Source organism: Coregonus clupeaformis, chromosome 15 (genome assembly GCF_020615455.1).
Source record: "Coregonus clupeaformis isolate EN_2021a chromosome 15, ASM2061545v1, whole genome shotgun sequence".
Classification (NCBI taxonomy): domain Eukaryota; kingdom Metazoa; phylum Chordata; class Actinopteri; order Salmoniformes; family Salmonidae; genus Coregonus; species Coregonus clupeaformis.
Window position 1 is genome coordinate 30,780,317 of NC_059206.1, and position 18,309 is coordinate 30,798,625.

At 40.4% G+C, this 18,309-nt stretch overlaps 1 protein-coding gene and 1 pseudogene across 1 annotated transcript; both read left to right on the plus strand.

The window, feature by feature from the left end:
* Window positions 1–12,549, plus strand: part of LOC121582638 — a 28,543-nt pseudogene extending 15,994 nt beyond the window's left edge.
* Window positions 12,550–13,559: 1,010 nt separating this feature from the next.
* On the plus strand, window positions 13,560–17,040 carry f2rl1.2 (coagulation factor II (thrombin) receptor-like 1, tandem duplicate 2). Its single transcript, XM_041899531.1, has 2 exons — window positions 13,560–13,715; window positions 15,172–17,040. The coding sequence occupies exons 1-2, from the start codon at window positions 13,649–13,651 to the stop codon at window positions 16,260–16,262; spliced, it is 1,158 nt and encodes a 385-aa protein (XP_041755465.1). The 5' UTR covers window positions 13,560–13,648; the 3' UTR covers window positions 16,263–17,040.
* Window positions 17,041–18,309: the final 1,269 nt, after the last annotated feature.

The following is an 18,309-nucleotide window of genomic DNA, read 5'->3' on the forward strand; positions in this document are numbered from 1 at the left end:
TTCACAAGCAGACGCCGCTCAGTGACAAACTGTTAAAACGATTCGCTAGCTCCCTGTACATTCTCATGGAATTTGTACCTAGCAAACATTGTATTGGTCTTTGGCATAACATATGCTTCAAAACTATCATAGTATGTTTTCAGTACCTTTGATTCAGCCTCGGTAAGTGTCCATGTGTTGTAAATGTCTCTCCCTTTTTCACCGATCCAGAGGAGCAGGTAGCTGCACTTTTCCTCTTCTCCTCTTTCCTTCAGAGGACCCGTGAACATCAACTCCACATGCTGTTTGAACTTACGCCATGAATCGGGTAGATTTGTAGACCCCCAATCCATTCGAGGTGAAGGCACTCCAGCAAAATCCATATTTTTGTCCTTTTACTCTGACACCATGTCTTGTTTTGTATGCTTTGTACAAAATAATAAAATGCAGCATGACAGGACCTTTATAAATGTAGCTCTTTATTAGCTAGCTATAACTGGCATGTTCATGTGTCTCCGGCCATGATCATCTTGAAGATTACCTCACCACCTGGGTGGTCTTAACCAATCATAGCGCAGTATGATACGACGGAAGAATGCATCCAATTACAATTCAGTATGCTGACACATATGAATATTACAACAAACACAAAAAGATCCCAACGTGTTGAACAAAGGAATTATCTGTGGGCATTTAGAAAATTGTTACGAAACTTCCTGTTAAAGCTGTCGTTACTTTTTTTTATATGGTATGACTTTACTCCCATAAAAACTGTGGATGGAAACGTGGTTTGTGGGGAAATCTTCTTGATGCACTATTTTCCACTAAAAGGTTATCCCACTATTAACTAGCCTACCTACTACACATGCTGGTAGGCCTACTCTACTGCAGTGCTGAGCTGTACATTTCCTTAGGCCTATGCTTGTCAAGGAGACACATTTGCACATCCGTTTTTCTGCAGGTGGTAGTGAAGTTGCCCCTATAGGCACAGCTCTAGGATCAGCTTATACCTTACCAAATTCTAACTTGAAGCCTTAGTGGAAATCTACAAAACTGACCTTGTCGTGGAAATATTTGACTCAAAAATATCTCTCAAGACACCGGAGCTTGTGAATTCAAGAATTTAGACTTTATTGCATAACAAAGCCTGAGCTTGCTCCATGGAGCAAAAAACTGTCTCTCTTTGGCTTAGAGCTCCCTTTTATACACACAAATGCATAATCATGTTACATAGCATATACAGTCCCTCCCCTTAGGGCAAATGATTAACTTATTTTAGTACCACTCTACCTTAGCTTTCAACGTCCAGATGTCACCTGTAATGTACTCCAAAAGGTCATGGGCGCTTTTCCACAGGAAGCCTCTTCCCTAATCTCATTATATTGGTAGCAGACCCTTTCCCTAATCTCATTATATGGTTGCAGACCCTTCTTTACAAATAATACACGTACATACATTAAGGCATTTATCATTTACCATCCTCCCTGGCCCTTGAGATTATGTGCATGTGGCCATGTGTCAGGTCATAGGGTCATAAGCAAAACAAATGATAACACTAGGTCCATTGTTACTCCAATCCCCACACAGCCATCACATGTCATTGACATACTCAGACCAGCTGCAGAGAGTCTATGAAAAACACATAAATGTCTCTGCCCTTCAACTGGTTCTCAATCCATAAACATTTTAAGGCATATAGGTGTTTAATTCTACAACATATGTACTTGAAAATCATCCATATAATTCCCCCCTTTGGGACTTTTAAGTCCCAACCAATAAAACAAAAGATAACATAAAATGAGTGATGTGCATATACTTATTCTTAGCCTTGCCATCTGTGGTTACATTTTATAAGAATATATATTCAGACCAATGTATCTTCCTCATTGTCTGACCCATCCTGATGAGGACAAGGAGCCCAGTCAGGTATTGGTTACAAGTCTTGAAGGTTTCCCTTTAAGCTAACCTCCAATTGTTACTGTTGAGCTTTGTAACCATTGCTCCCCTTTTATTTTGTTATATTTCTAATATACGTGGTAGTATCCTAACACATCAAAATATATAAGAAATAAATGCAACTTTGTTTTAACCATAATATCTAGGACGTTAAAAATAGTGTCAACATCTTTAGCTTACATAACCTTTTTACCCATATCATAATTATTATAACAATCAAAATAATCAATATCTAATCCATTCATTGCCATGTCAACATCACTAAGCATTAATATTAATAAGTTATTCAGATCAATCAGTCCACTTATAATTTATAATCATAATCAAATTAATTACCCAAAACAACTTTAGAATGACAATTCTTAATTAGTCACCTTTGTTCCATCATTCGAAGTTAAAACTCTCACCTTGGCACATATTGACACCAGCCGAATGTATATTTATATTATAATAATTCTAGCATTAACTTCCTCATAACGAGAATTACAACAGATCAGTACCTTAATGCATTGTGCAAATTACTATAAATTTAGTAGTGTATAATACCTCCTTAATCAACATACTACCTCAACTAACACTCCCTTCCTCTACCGGCACTCAATCTTCTGGCGTCTTCATTATGTTCTTCAGATAGCTTCATAGTTCATCTTGGATTGCCCATAGCAATGTCCCAATTCCAATGTCACACCTGAACCGCCACACCTCCACCATCATTCTGTTTTGTCCATGTGCAAACCAGTATATTGCTTTGATTTGATGCTGGATTCAGGTCTCCTGGCAGAAGTGGTTCAGACAGGAACGTCTTCAACGCCTTTGTTGTTCCTCTTCAGCCGAGTAGAGGATTTTTGGTTTTTATTGAGGTTTACACCGTTCTGAGCCAAATGATCTCTGCAATGCATTACGACACCATCCGCTGTAACCTCAGGAAAGGACAGATCATAACAATTCAGTTGAGTTAATTTCCAATCCAAAACCTCCCTATTAACATTGTCTACATGACAAATCATTATGTTTCACATTCTCCCTTGAATTTACCCAAATTATATAACCCAATTGTTTTATTGTAACATTCCTATATTTTTGCTCATACTCTATTTGACATTACTCTGGTGTTTCCCTTTCCTTGTTCCTATTCTAACAATTGCTTACACTTCTCTCTTCTAATAACACTTTCCCCTGGAAATCTAACACCAAATACTACATCAAATTGTTTATCTAAGTCTTGGACTGTTTTTTCTTATGTCTATGATTCATCTGTCTCTTTCTTTCATTATCTTAAGGTCACACTACCCCATGTGACTTCCCCATACTCTTTGTGCTGGTTTCTCACACACCAATAATATTTTAACCCTTGTATTTTAATAGTGATCTCTTCTGTGTCTTTTCCTTCTGCTATTTATTATTATCAGTACTCCATTCCCCTTATTCTCAGGTAACTAGTCAAGTGTAGAGAAATCAATGATAAGGATATCTGGTGCGTCTTGGAGGTCTGGAATCTCTCGGTGGTCTGGAATCTCTCGGCAGTCTGGAAGGTCCTTAAAGTCTCTTAATCACCAGTTCCCTCACTCTGGTACAATGGTTAAGATGATACCCGATACTCCCCTCTATCCGTACCATCGTTGGTATAACCTGGACAACGATGTGTATGGTTACTTCAGTTGTTAACCTTCCCCCGTCACTAGGGTCTCCGGATCAGCCAGAGTCCCTCTCAATCTATCGACATCGGTCTGTGAAAAGTGTCCTTCAATCAGCCTACCCATAGGGAAGCTCAGAGTTACTGCTGCAAAGACACAAGCACAGACACACACAAAAGACAACAATGCTACCCAATGGCTGAGGTTGGAACACTCCTATAGTGGGAAACATGAATCTAAGTATCTACTCCACCACTTTTACCATCATTAAGGTAGCCAACAACACATGGTACAGGCCCCTCCACCTAGGGTCTTTCCAGTTCTTTCTTCTGTAGTCTTTTGCCATCACATAGTCTCCAGGGCACAGAAAATACTCAGATTATCCTACTCAGTTGGGCATAGTTATCTTCACCCATGAAAAGAAAATCTTAAGAACATTGTTAGGTTAGGTGAGACACAGTATGCTACTTATGTCCTCTCATCCGTCAAGAGAAGCCTTGAGATTATGAAGCACACCTGCTTCCAGCTTGTTGTAGTCCACTTATTTCATAGACAGACCACCTCTACACCATGCCTCCTATCACAAAAACAAAAATGATTTAACCTATAACACATTATTACTACTGCTCACATCCTTAATACACCTTGCATATTTCCCCACAAAACCATAATAAACCATTAAAACCTCTGTAATCCCAACTTCCCCCCTTGGACACATGCATCACATCGTGATGCATGTGTACAAAAAACAAAACAACAACAATATTGCCTATTAAACCAAAAATAATAACTAAACTGAAAATGACAACCCTTGAGCATATCTTTACTTAACTGTATTCCATAACACTATTCAAGGAATACTTCTCCTTCAGGACTAACTCTCTCACTTCATCCTTGTCCTGTTTAGACTAATTTATATATAGGATTTTTCCAAATTATAAACTTCTTCACAATTATCCTTATTTTATCTAACCCCCTAATTCAGCATGCCTCTAGAATTCATAGTGCGGGTGATCAGGTCGCACTATAAAGCCAGGACAGATTTCAGAGGTCATTGAAATCATTCAATGAATTGTTTCATCCTATAGTATACTACTTCTAACAACCATCAAACCCTTTCATAAATGTTGTAATTCCTTAGTACAGATCTTTTCAAAATAAATCATACATATTTACTTATCCCTCAGTAAATAAAACCCAAATTACATGCGTATGCCCCTTTAAGATATTTCACTTCCATCCTGTCAAAAAAAACAAATAGAAATGTGTGGTTATTTGAACACCATATAGTAAAACAATAAACAAACAAAAATGGCCAGGCCTTATTTATTTTTGTAGCTCCCTATGACAACCTAAAAATAAAACTACTTAATTTTACTAACTAGTTCCACCCTAGCCGACAGACTTTTTTAACCTCCCAATAAAGAAATCCCCATGTTCCTGGAAGAGAAAGTATACATGTCGTTAACATATAATCAACAATCCAAAGATAGTAATTACACACAAAAAAACAATAAAACATCCAATTCACCAATATGCAATTTCAATTACTATGTTATCCTATCCGACATGAATTGGTAGGACATCTTTCCTATAATGTTATCAATGAAACCAGTAATTCATATCAATAGCATCAATGTAAAAGATTTGCTTTCTGTCCCCTACTGGATTTGAACCAGGGACCCTCTGCACACATTGACAACATTCACCATCGAAGCACCATTACCCGTCGCTCCACCAGTGCCACCCAAAGCATCTACTTCCAGTTCATAGAGCAAGTGACGTCACCCAACGAAAACCACACTAGCTCTCACCGCTAACTAGCTAGCAATCTCCTGCCGATAACATTCAACCTTCCACGACCTCCCACAAAACACGCGATCCCCGTACACCTAACGTAACCCATAATGTCCCTTATAGCGCTCTCACGTTTCAGCAAGCCCCAATGTCCAACATCCACAGACAAAAATGGAAATTCTTTAATTTTTCCTAGCAGACCTAATAAACCACTTTCAAACAGCGTTCTGCATTTACCTCTATCATAGGGTTTAAAAACGAACTTAACAACATTAACCATCCTAAATTGCCGTAGTAACGTCATGTTTGGTTCAGTTGATCTATTACCATAAAATACATTCACTTCTCCATGCGTCGTAAACTATATCCTATTTCTCTTGTAATCAACTAAAATCATAGCCACGCAATTAAACCATCACTCCGCCATTATCAGAATGAATGAATCTATTAATATATCCTTTCTAAGTAAGCTACAAGTAACACCAAACACTTGCTATAGTTCACCATCATATATTAAAATCATCCATTTATCACAATCCAATTTATTTATAGACATATTCCACCATTGTCACTCGTTTAATCTAGCAAAACCTCATTCAATGACTAAAAATTATTACCACGTAGACTCCTCTCCGTTAACATTTTAGTCATTTAGCTGATGCTCTTATTCCAAGCGACTCACAATTAGTGTGCTCATACATTATTATATTTATGCTAGCCCCCCTTGGGAATCGAACACCCAACCCTGGCGTTACAAGCACCGTGCTCTACCAACTGAGCTACAGAGGACCACAGATGAGCACACAGTGCCCTCCTCTGATAATGCTATAATTGTAGCCCATCGCATTACTTTAGTTCAAAACATAAGTTTGTTTATTCAACAAATCCAGAACCCACTATAAATTGACGCTATTCCCTCAGCATAAAAGCCAAAGCTCCTTGCATCCCCTGGTTTACGTAATGAAAATACATTATCATTCTACAATTCACCAAATATTCGCATACACCACTGGTGACGCAAACCATAGAATAAAGTAATAACAATTAGAATTTTGTCAAATAGATGTTTTCCATCCAACTATTCAAACTTTCTTTAAATAACTATTTCAGCTCGATACAGTCAAACAAGTATGACTCTCTTTTAACCGGAAACTAGTTCATGGTATTAGTAAAATCTATTCACATCCCAACAATAACTAATAATATATGTATATTCATAATATTAAAATACCTTACTTTCATTCCAGTCTACCTAAACAATTCAAATTATGGCCATAACTCTATCGCAATTGCCAGTACGCTATTCAGACTATAGTCACTCCTCACTCCTTCCCGTTGAATAAGTGAGTCCTTCAGTCCGAAAAGACGCAGGCTACTAGATCTTCCAATCTTATCCTGACTGTTCCTTCAATCTAAACAACCCACAACTATAGCTAAACTATACTTAGAAAACCTAGACTCTGTTCAGCGATGCCGAATCTATGCCTTATTGAAATGACAAGTTAATCCTCCTTTATTCCAATGATAATGGTCAGTAGTTTTAGTATCTGGCACATACCACACTTTATCAGAAAATAGCTTTGAAGGACACAGATCTCACACGCTCAACGTAATCAACTTAGCAGTCAACAAGTCAAACCCCACATTAATTGATTTGGAAACAGATCTAACGACCTAACCAAATTAATTATATATCTGCTTCTGAAATAATAGATAGTTTATTATAATGCTTAATTCTACCACATGTCCTATGTACTCTCTCCCATTTCCACGTACGTCTAAATTTTTGGGCAAGTCAACACCTATAATTTTATCCAATCCCTCGTATTAAATCACACTCACATAAAATTCATTATATTCCAATTTATTCATATCTACCAAACCATTCATGTTTCTAATTATTCTTTATTGCCACAAATCAGTTAATCACCATCTAGTCTCAGCGGAACAACAACAAATTACCCAAATCCTTTCCCTCAGTCATAGAATCCTCCTAGAATCATATATGCTGGTCACTATTCCCTGATCTTACAAAATTCTATGACAGGCATTGTTGTACGAAACTCCAAGATATAATTTACAAGAAAAGCTTATTATTTCAATGTATATATAATTATCAAACACACCTCTATATCTCATCATTCAAACTTCAGAGTGCGACTAATTTACATCATTATACCACTCTTATTCCATATTTATACAATGTTGTTCTTAAACGCCCTTAATTACTTTGTATAACCTACAGGAATATTTTACTCTATCAAAGGGCCCAAATGTGGAATGTTAACCCTATCCTAGTTATTATTTTACTGAGGTCAATTTATCATAATACTGCATCACCTCTCAAGTTTCTAAATATAATGTCAGAAACATACCCTAACAGATTTATCAAAATACAATGCATAAACGTCATATGACTACACCGGTACACGTGACCTGTTCCTCCAACAGGATTTATTCTACCCCTCCTGGTAACGTGAATTTTCTACACTCAGTTGATCAATGAATATCCACGCACCATTTATTCTTCTCTTTCCTAATGTGAGATTGGGCACACCCTTTCTCCATCAGACAGAAGCTTCAAACAACCTCAAATATATTTCCTTTCCTTACAGAAAGGCTATTTACTTGCAGGATTTCTTATTATTCTCACTCACACAGATGAGCAGCCACTTGTGCCCAAATGAATCAGACAGTTGAATGACTCACAGCCGCACAAGCAAACCATTCACCATACGAGATGAGCAGACCTACTCTTATTTAACACTTTCTCTATATTTTGAAGCCCTTGTAGCTATTTAACCCGTTCACCTACTCAGGATGACCGGTGTTACTCCAATTTATGGTGTCACCTACGCCGGATGACCTAACTTTTTTATCTGATCGACCCTACCTAATTTTGGCATCACCACAACACAGGATGATGCCCTACCTACCTGAGCAGACCTCCAACAAATAATTCCTCATCAGAGCGGTAACCGTAGGTAGCCACCTGCCCGTTCAGTCCTCTGGAATGCTAATTTTAGCTCTCCAAAGCGGTATCCACAGGATTTCTATTTATTTAGCCCCCTAGGTATTACACTTCCTCAACACACCTGGACTTCTACTACGCTTTCCTAAGCGACCTGTCAATTCTGCCCTATTTTTTCTGTTACACTTTCTCAACACAGGAAAAGGAGCGGTATTACACAGGATTTCTGCCTACCTAAGCAGTCCTCAAGACGATTCACTTCCCCAACACGTCTAAAGCGGTATCTGCAGGACTTAACATGTTATTGTCTGATCGCTCAACCAGCGGGACAACCACCCGTGCCGAAATGACTCAGACAAAGCGATCAGCAAGATGAATCTAATGAATCAAATGAATCAAATCAATTGAACAGACGGTTCGGACAAACAACAGCGACATGTATTCTTAAATTCAAAAGCCCCTAGTCTCTAATTTTCTGGTTCTTAAATTTGGAGAGACCTACTTTGGTATTTCTGCTGCTGATACCGTGCCCCGGATTGGACCACACAAACGTTATACTATATAAGTAAGAACTTGGCTTACCTTTTAAAAGCGGCCGCTTTTGTTTGTATGGTCCGTCCAAGCCGTTTCATAACTGCAGATGTACACCGTCTCTGATCTCTTTTTTTCATCTCCTGGCAAGCTCGCCAATTATGTCGTGGAAATATTTGACTCAAAAATATCTCTCAAGACACCGGAGCTTGTGAATTCAAGAATTTAGACTTTATTGCATAACAAAGCCTGAGCTTGCTCCATGGAGCAAAAAACTGTCTCTCTTTGGCTTAGAGCTCCCTTTTATACACACAAATGCATAATCGTGTTACATAGCATATACAGTCCCTCCCCTTAGGGCAAATGATTAACTTATTTTAGTACCACTCTACCTTAGCTTTCAACGTCCAGATGTCACCTGTAATGTACTCCAAAAGGTCATGGGCGCTTTTCCACAGGAAGCCTCTTCCCTAATCTCATTATATTGGTAGCAGACCCTTTCCCTAATCTCATTATATGGTTGCAGACCCTTCTTTACAAATAATACACGTACATACATTAAGGCATTTATCATTTACCATCCTCCCTGGCCCTTGAGATTATGTGCATGTGGCCATGTGTCAGGTCATAGGGTCATAAGCAAAACAAATGATAACACTAGGTCCATTGTTACTCCAATCCCCACACAGCCATCACATGTCATTGACATACTCAGACCAGCTGCAGAGAGTCTATGAAAAACACATAAATGTCTCTGCCCTTCAACTGGTTCTCAATCCATAAACATTTTAAGGCATATAGGTGTTTAATTCTACAACATATGTACTTGAAAATCATCCATAACCTTAGATCAGTGTCAACACAGGCGTGTATGGTCACATGACTTATGACATCACACAGGTTTTTTCTTCCCACCTATTGTGTGAGGGAGGGGTGTGTACCCTACCTCTTCAGTTGACTGTAACCAGCAGATCGACCAGTTTGCTTACAGATGCACTAGGGTCGAACAGGCTTACTGTGTAGATTAAGATACCGCGAAGCTGGTGTGAGATATGCCTCGGAAAAAACATACCTCAATCCAGGGATGAGAAATGCGTTGTACTCTGAATTGTCCGTTTATCCCAACTGTTACACCGGGTAATATTGAACAACTGCTAGTTAAGTAAACTGCCATTTTCGTCCTCATGCTAGCTAGCAGTAGTTATAGCAGCCATTATGGAATGGCACGTCGTGTTGATTAATTAAAGGAGCTGATTGGCTGACACTGCCATTCCAAAATGGCTGCTGTGGCTTCTGCTACCTAGCATGAGGACAAATTGACATTTTTCTATCTTAAATCTTCTCGGTAAAACAGTTGGGATAATGGGACAATTCCGAGTGCAGCGCATTTCTCATCCCTGGATTGAGGTACATTTTCAGAGAGGTAGATAGCCGGGAGATGGGCCTAGCTCAGGATGATTAGCCAGACCACAGCGTCCGTTTTGTTGTAGCTAGCTGGTAGCGATGAATCCGGAGTTAAAGGTCCAGTGATTCAGTGATTCCGGCGGAAAAACTGATATGTTCTGGGTCGATAGCAGCTGTGCAGACTGGCCGAATATCCGGTGATTAATGTCCAGTGATTAAAATTAATCCCGCAGAAAAAAAATCCAATGTTCTGGGTGAAATAGCGCTAGCTGTGGCTAATAGCAAGTAGCTAGTTAGCTGGCTAGCTAGTTTCAACTGGAGATTCTAGATTCTAGATAAAGGTAAGTCAATAATAGAATCCGTTCCACATTGAGTGAGGCGGGTTGCAGGAAAGTATATTTTGTAGAAGGATGAAAAGTCTGATAGGGAAATATGTACGAAAAATACAGAAAAATAGGGTATTTACAGGCTATTTACAGACATACGACAAAAACACAACTGCACTACTACGCCATCTTGGACCATTGTTGGAAGTCCTTAAACAGCCCTGTTTATACTCACCTTGTTTCTCTCCTCTCTTTCTCAGAGCGGTTTGATGCTGACGTTGAAGACCGAGGATTCACGGGGGACGAGACAGCGGTGGGGGTGCAGATCTCCCTGGACGCCCGCATGGTTCTGGACAGTCATCTGACCACTGTGTTCTTCCCCATTGTCTACATAGTGGTGTTTGTTGTGGGGCTGCCCACCAACGCCATGGCCATCTGGGTCTTCCTGTTCAGGACCAAGAAGAAGCACCATGCCGCCATCTACATGGCCAACCTGGCTCTGTCCGACCTGCTGTTTGTCATCTGGACGCCCCTGAAGATCGCTTACCACCTCAACGGCAACGACTGGATCTATGGAGAGAGGCTGTGTAAAGTCCTGGTGGGCTTCTTCTACGGGAACATGTACTGCTCCATCCTCTTCATCACCTGTATCAGTGTCCAGCGCTACTGGGCTATTGTTCACCCCCTCTCCCAGAATTGTAGGAATATCCAGGTAGCCATCGGTATCTCGGTCGCAGTCTGGGTGGGGGTCTGGCTTCTGACCACCCCTCTCTACCTCTACGACCAGACAGTCAAGGTGACCAACCTCAACATCACCACCTGCCACGACGTCACCCGGCCCAGCCAGAATAGCATGGCCGTCGGCTACTTCATGACCATGGGAACCCTGGGATTTGTAGTTCCCACCGTGGTGTGCGTGGTGGCCAATGTTCTGATGCTCAAGTCCCTGAGGAACTCCATGACGGACGCCAGCATCACCAATAATCGGCGCAAGGCTGTGGTGCTCATCATCACTGTGCTGATCATCTTCCTGGTCTGTTTCACCCCCAGTAACATCATGATGCTGGTGACCTACTCCCTCCTGCTGGTTCGAGTAGAGCACAATGACTATGGCTTTTACATCACCACCCTGTGTCTGGCCAGCCTCAACAGCTGTGTGGATCCCTTCATCTACTACTTCATCTCAGATGAGTTCAGGGAGCAAGTGAAGAATACGCTGAGGTGCCGCAGCCAGAGGACATGATTAGGATGATAGTCTCGTTCAGTGCTCTGAAGTACTTCAAGAAGAGCAGCACCTACCAGGGTTGGGGTCAATTCCATTTCAATTCCAGTCAATTCAGTAAATACTGATTAGGAAAATGTGGAATTGGATTGGTTGATTTTGTTTACTTTCTGAATTGTATGGCATTAAAATGGAATTGACTTCAACCTTGGCACCTACACCTCAAACTCAGGGAACACACAGAGCAGCTCCTGTTAGGGGGGGTTGTCATGTGGAGATGGAAGTTGGCTGTACTGATGTTTTTAAAGAACTGGACGGATTAAAGGCAATACCGGGTTGCTCTCAATCTACTATGTTTCTTTCACCTGACATTTTGTTTTCATCAGTATCAATGGAGAGAAAGCCATTTTAAACGGAGATGCAACCCCAGACTACTTCAGACTATGTGCTTGTTGCATTGCCCCCTCTCCCCTCATACAATTTTAGTGCAGATTTTGTTGGTTTTATCTAGAAGACAAAATGTGATCCATCCCCCACATTTTGACAGTCAGAGATGTATCCATTAAGTTTGTTCCAGCACTGAGCTCTCTGAAACTGTAAACTTAGTTCTCAGTGCCCAGCACTGACCCTACACTTCTGGTAATGGGTACTGTTCTTTATCAAGGGAGCCATTCTTGACCTACTGTACAGTGCCTAGTGAAAGTCTACACACCCCTTGCACAGTTGTCATTTTGCTGCAATTAAATAAAAAATCAAAATATGAAATAATATTTTTTTTCCTACAGATCTACACAACCTGCTCCACATTTTCAAAGTGAAAGAACAAGTATAGAATTATTTTTTATTAATAACAAAATGAAGAAGTCTTGATTGTGTATGTCTTTCTTTACACCGCAGAGTTAACGGGCGGCAGGTAGCTTAGTGGTTAAGAGCGTTGTGCCAGTAACCGAAAGGTTGCTGGTTCTAATCCCCGAGCCGACTAGGTGAAAAATCTGTCGATGTGCCCTTGAGCAAGGCACTTAACCCTAATTGCTCCTGTAAGTCGCTCTGGATAAGAGCGTCTGCTAAATGACTAAAATGTAAATGTAAAATGTTAACACTTGGTGGAAGCATCTTTGGCAGCATTTACAGCTTTGAATAAGATTCTACCAACACTGCACAACTTTTCGGGCAACATTATATCAATTGTTTCTGTCGCAAATGCTCAACCTTAGTACATTTGGGCGGGAATCATTGATGGACAGCAATATGCAAACTTTTTACCTGGGCTTTGTTTCTTTCATATTTATTTTTATCCTGACAAACTCCCCATTCCCTTCTGGTGACAAGCATACTCATGACACAATGCTGCCTCCACATTACTTGAAAATACAGAGGGTAAACATGAAGTCCAGTCATACATAAAATTGTGAATAATTAGATTTATTTAGAAATAGGTCTATCCCCCAATAAGATTTACATTGAATCAACTGCGATTTGTCTGGGTTATTTTTGGATAAGACCAAACAGGTTAGAGCGTGTAAATTCAGACACTCGAAACCATGTCGAGGGACCATGTGTAGACCCCCAAGAATGTGTGCACAATCAGAATGTGGACATGATCAGGACGCATGTGAGAGAAAGAGAGAGAGAGAGAGAGCGCGAGAGAGAGAGAGAGGCCACGCAGGTAACCTGATTCCGTCAGTCTCTTGTTTTTAGGGTGTGTCCTTCTGTTTATGTAATAGAGAATGTATCGGACATCGGAGTAAGTTAACTACCATCTCGACCGCGGGAGGACGAAGACAATTCATAGACACCGACCATTTATACTGTACAAAGTTCAAGGACAATGGCCTCATCTCAAATACTTTCCTGCTTATTGTTGTTCGGTTGCGTGTGTGCAGCAAATGCAATTGGTAAGATTTACCTTTTATAGTTGATCTCATGCCTTTGTCAGTATCCTACCTATAGACACATTGTATTATCTTGAGTTAGCGTACTTGTACTGGGGTAAATACATTTGAATTCAATACACTTTTTGACAGCATCCCTTTTGATTTAAACAACTTTCCATACGTCTTTGCCCATGGAAGAAGTGGTCAGAATGTGACTTTTTGGACCTGAATGCTAAAACATTCAGGAGATAAAGTATTTATATACACCAGCGTTTCTTTCAATTGGGTTGCACAAAAATAGTCCATGGGAAGCCAGAAGTTAAATACAATTCCATTTCAATTTACTGTGTCGGTGGGCAGGAAGGTTGGTCATTATGACGGGTGGAATTTGAGATAAAATATCTAAAGGATCGTATTATTAAACAGATCTTCAAACGTGGGTCTGTTGTAGACGTACTTCTCTGCTTACCTCATGTCAAAATACAAGTTATTCCTTTTTTATCCACATGTGGTGCACGTGCAGGACTTTTATTTTGATATTTAGGTAAACCTACTTTAATCTATTACCTATATTTCTATGATTTCAATAGGTTTCCTATGGAGGATTGACAGTATAATTTAAAACAACAGATATTCCCATTCAAGTCAACATTCTCAGATGTGTGGACCTCCAACAATCGTTGAAAGTTGAAACATCAATTTTATTCCCATTTTAGTACATTTATCAGCCAAAACATTACACCCACCCTGTATTCGAGCAACCGATGGTGGACACAACACAAAAACCTCAGATTATGTAAAATAGAGTCTACAAACTACAACATATGCGAAAATTGTTATGAATTGTTTTTATCGAGGAATGTTTAAATAGTTTGACAACCCAATTTGTAAGCTTTTAAATGGGATCAATCTCAAACGTTTATCTTTTCCATTGATGAAGACATGGATGTCTAATGGTATGGTGGGGTATGCAAAATAAGTCAACTTTGAGCACCTTTACCTCTTGAATATTTTGGGGTGCTGTCAAAAAGTGATTGAATTCAAATGGATTTACCCACTGGTTAGTCGCATCAATGACTCTGTCTTATCATTTAACATAAAAAGAAGTATGGTGCAGCTGTTTATTGTAGGTGTCAATGTTTTTTCACCTGACTGGAATATGTATTTTGTGTGTTTTTAGAATGAGTAGCCTAGATAGAACATGACCCTGTTTGTGATTATCAGACCAATGAATAAGAGAGGGAAATTAAAGTTAATAGCCTCATAATTCAACTATATTTGGAGCATTTATTTTTATCATGTCATTTTTTAACAATACAATTTCTGTTACATGTTTAAACTCAAAGAACTCTGCTCAAGATGATTATGTTAAATGTAGCTTATTTATAGTAGCTTATTGTATGTTGGAAATCGCCAACACACTGTCCAATATTACAGATCTTTATCAGTGATGTTTCTCTCCTGTTTCTTATCACAGGTATAGGACGTGCGTTCATCGGGGTGGTCGACCCTCAGGATGCCGACCGCGTCACGGTGGACAAGGCAACCGCGGAAACTCTGCGGAGCAGTCTGACCACGGTGTTCCTCCCCATTGTCTACATAGTGGTGTTTGCTGTGGGGCTGCCCACCAACGCCATGGCCATCTGGGTCTTCCTGTTCAGGACCAAGAAGAAGCACCCTGCCGCCATCTACATGGCCAACCTGGCTCTGTCCGACCTGCTGTTTGTCATCTGGACGCCCCTGAAGATCGCCTACCACTTCAACGGCAATGACTGGATCTATGGAGAGAGGCTGTGTAAAGTGCTGGTGGGCTTCTTCTACGGGAACATGTACTGCTCCATCCTTTTTATCACCTGTCTGAGTGTGCAGCGCTACTGGGTGGTGGCTCATCCTCTGTCCCACCAGAAGAAGAACAACAAAATGGCCATCACTGTCTCCGTCTCTATTTGGGCCTTCATCTGGCTCACCACCACCCCCCTGTACCTCTACGACCACACGGCCAAGCTCATGGACCTCAACATCACCACCTGCCATGACGTCAACATCATTCATGACCTGGAGAACCCCTTCCCTGACGTAGCGCTCCCCTACTTCTACTTCGTCCTCATGGCCGGCATTGTCTTCCTAGTCCCCTCCCTGGTCATCATCTTGGCCTACATTCTCCTCCTCAAGGCCCTGGGGAACTCCATGACGGACGGGAACGCTGGGAAGAACCGTCAGAAAGCCGTGGTGCTGATCGTGACCGTGCTGGTCACCTTCCTGGTGTGTTTCGTCCCCAGTAACATCATGCTGGTCATCCACTACACCCTCCTCAAGGACGGGGTGATCAACAACGGCTACGGCTTCTACATCACCACCCTGTGTCTGGCCAGCCTCAACAGCTGTCTGGATCCCTTCATCTACTACTTTGTGTCTGAGGACTTCAGGAACCATGTGAAGAACACACTGCTGTGTAGAAGCAGCAGGACGGTGGAGAGGATGAGGGTCTCCTTCAGCTCCATGAAGTACTCCAAGAAGAGCAAGGCCTATGTGTCTGAGTCAGGGAACACACAGAGCAGTACCTGCTAATAGTGCATGGGAGCCATTCGGCCGACTAGGTAAAGACACTGGGAGAGGCTCATTGAAAATACAATATTTCTCTGTATGTATGTGGACTGTGATGCACTGGAACTGTCTGAATGTGCCTTATGAAAATAAAGAGACTAGAGGGATCTCTCCTATAACAGTTGGGATATAGACAGCATTGGCAAGAAATGGAACACGTTTTAAATTAGCCCTGGACGCTGCTGAGCTCCAGAGTAGTGAAAATGGCTGACAATATCGTGGACTTGCTACTTGTTTTGTCATTTTCATAGACATATCTCTCATGGATGAAATGAAAGCAGAATGTATTCATCACAATTCTTGATAGGCTGTTAAAGGGCTAATGCGAAAGATGTAAAGATCTAGTTAGATATTCTAAATTTGAAGATCAAGAGGTCTAACATCAATGCATATTGGACATGATGTTGCCTAGCACATGGTAAACAACATGTTTTATGAAATCCCCAAATATAGACTCTTAAATTGTGCCTTATAGTGCTAGTGTAAAGGAACTCAAATGTCATGCCTTTAGGTGAAAAGTATCATGATGATGATTTACCCATATTGTAGAGGGGCGGTGTTGGGGTCAAACTGGCTTTAAGTCTATGGTCTACATATCTTCACTGGTATATGCCTTTATACAGTGTAATATACTTTATATTTACCTCAGTGAGATTATATATGGCAGTAGGCTGTAAACATTAACACTGCTATTTTTTTACTTTAGTGTCATTATGTTTTAAGCTCACGTGAATTTTTTAAGCCATGAAAAGTTATTTTTTGTTTTAAGTTTGTTGGTTTCTTAAATAAATGTATGCAATATGATAAGCTAAAGGTGTTTGTTTCTATAGTTCTTATTGTTCTCTAATGTGTAACTTTTTGTCTGTTGCGTAATCCTTATCAATATTCCAATGCTCCTAGTACTGGATAGACTGAATCACTCCTCTCACATGCCTGGTGGAAGATGACGTTACAAGAGTCATTGTCTGTGATTATGGTAAGGAATTAATTGAATGTGTCACGATACCTTTCAGTATGACAATCTGAAGACTGTTTTCTGTTTCAGAACAGTTGACTGTTGTTGAAGGTCAATATATCAACACAACGTTGAAACTACAGGGATTTTTCAGTTTCTCATCTTTTATAAAGAAGACTTGACTCTCTCGCTCTCTCTCTCTCTGTTTCAGTCAGCTGAGGTAGGCTAGGCTGAGGAATGTTTCAGAGTAATATCGAACTGTTGTGTTTCTGTTTCCATGGTGTCAGTGATTCCCACAGATAACTGGTCTCTGTGTAGGAACCCCTGGAGGGCAGGCAGGAACAACCTCTGATTACTATACTGTGATTTACTCCTCTCTTCCCCTCAATAGGTAGATATATATGAGTATTGGATAGAAAGGAGTATTTAGATTGAGGATTATAGAGTAAGCTGTGCAATGTTGAGCTGTGAAAATAAGTTTGTACTGTAGAAAAATCCTTGTGAGTAAAACTATGTCTACTGATTGAAAAGATGAGGATCTAGGGATAAGTCCATGTATCACCCACCCAGCTCACTCTCTAGCTCTGTGTTTACATACACCCCAATTTGTCCTGGTTGAACTAGACACTACAATAAATATACCCTACATTCTTTAGGGATCTGTGGGTTAGAACACTGTCCTCCGTTATCTATCCACCACCTTGCATGTGTTAAGAAACCTGCATGAAACTAACTTTATATGATTCAGTTTTCCTGCATTTATGACCTTTGAAAAGTGCCTTTTCCCTCTGATATGTGTAAGTTAAAATGTAACAATGGACAGAAGATACCAGGGTTGTTTAGTGGAGAGACACTGGATCTTGTCTGTTATATGTAGACAAGGACCAGACCAGGTCAACCCAGTGATCTCCTGTAGACCAACACAATGACCCAAGTGTCGCCATTGTGTTATTCTAGCTATGTGGAGCCCTAGGCAGGTAATGACACAGACACACACACCCCAGCTAGCACATAACGTTCTGAGAACCATATGTTTCTTAGAGCTTGGTGAGAGCG

Excerpts from the sequence above, each read along its gene's own strand:
- f2rl1.2 (XM_041899531.1), top strand. The coding sequence starts at position 13,649 with ATGGCCTCATCTCAAATACTTTCCTGCTTATTGTTGTTCGGTTGCGTG. Across the intron at positions 13,716-15,171 it reads GTGTGCAGCAAATGCAATTG|GTATAGGACGTGCGTTCATC; the intron begins GTAAGATTTACC and ends TTCTTATCACAG.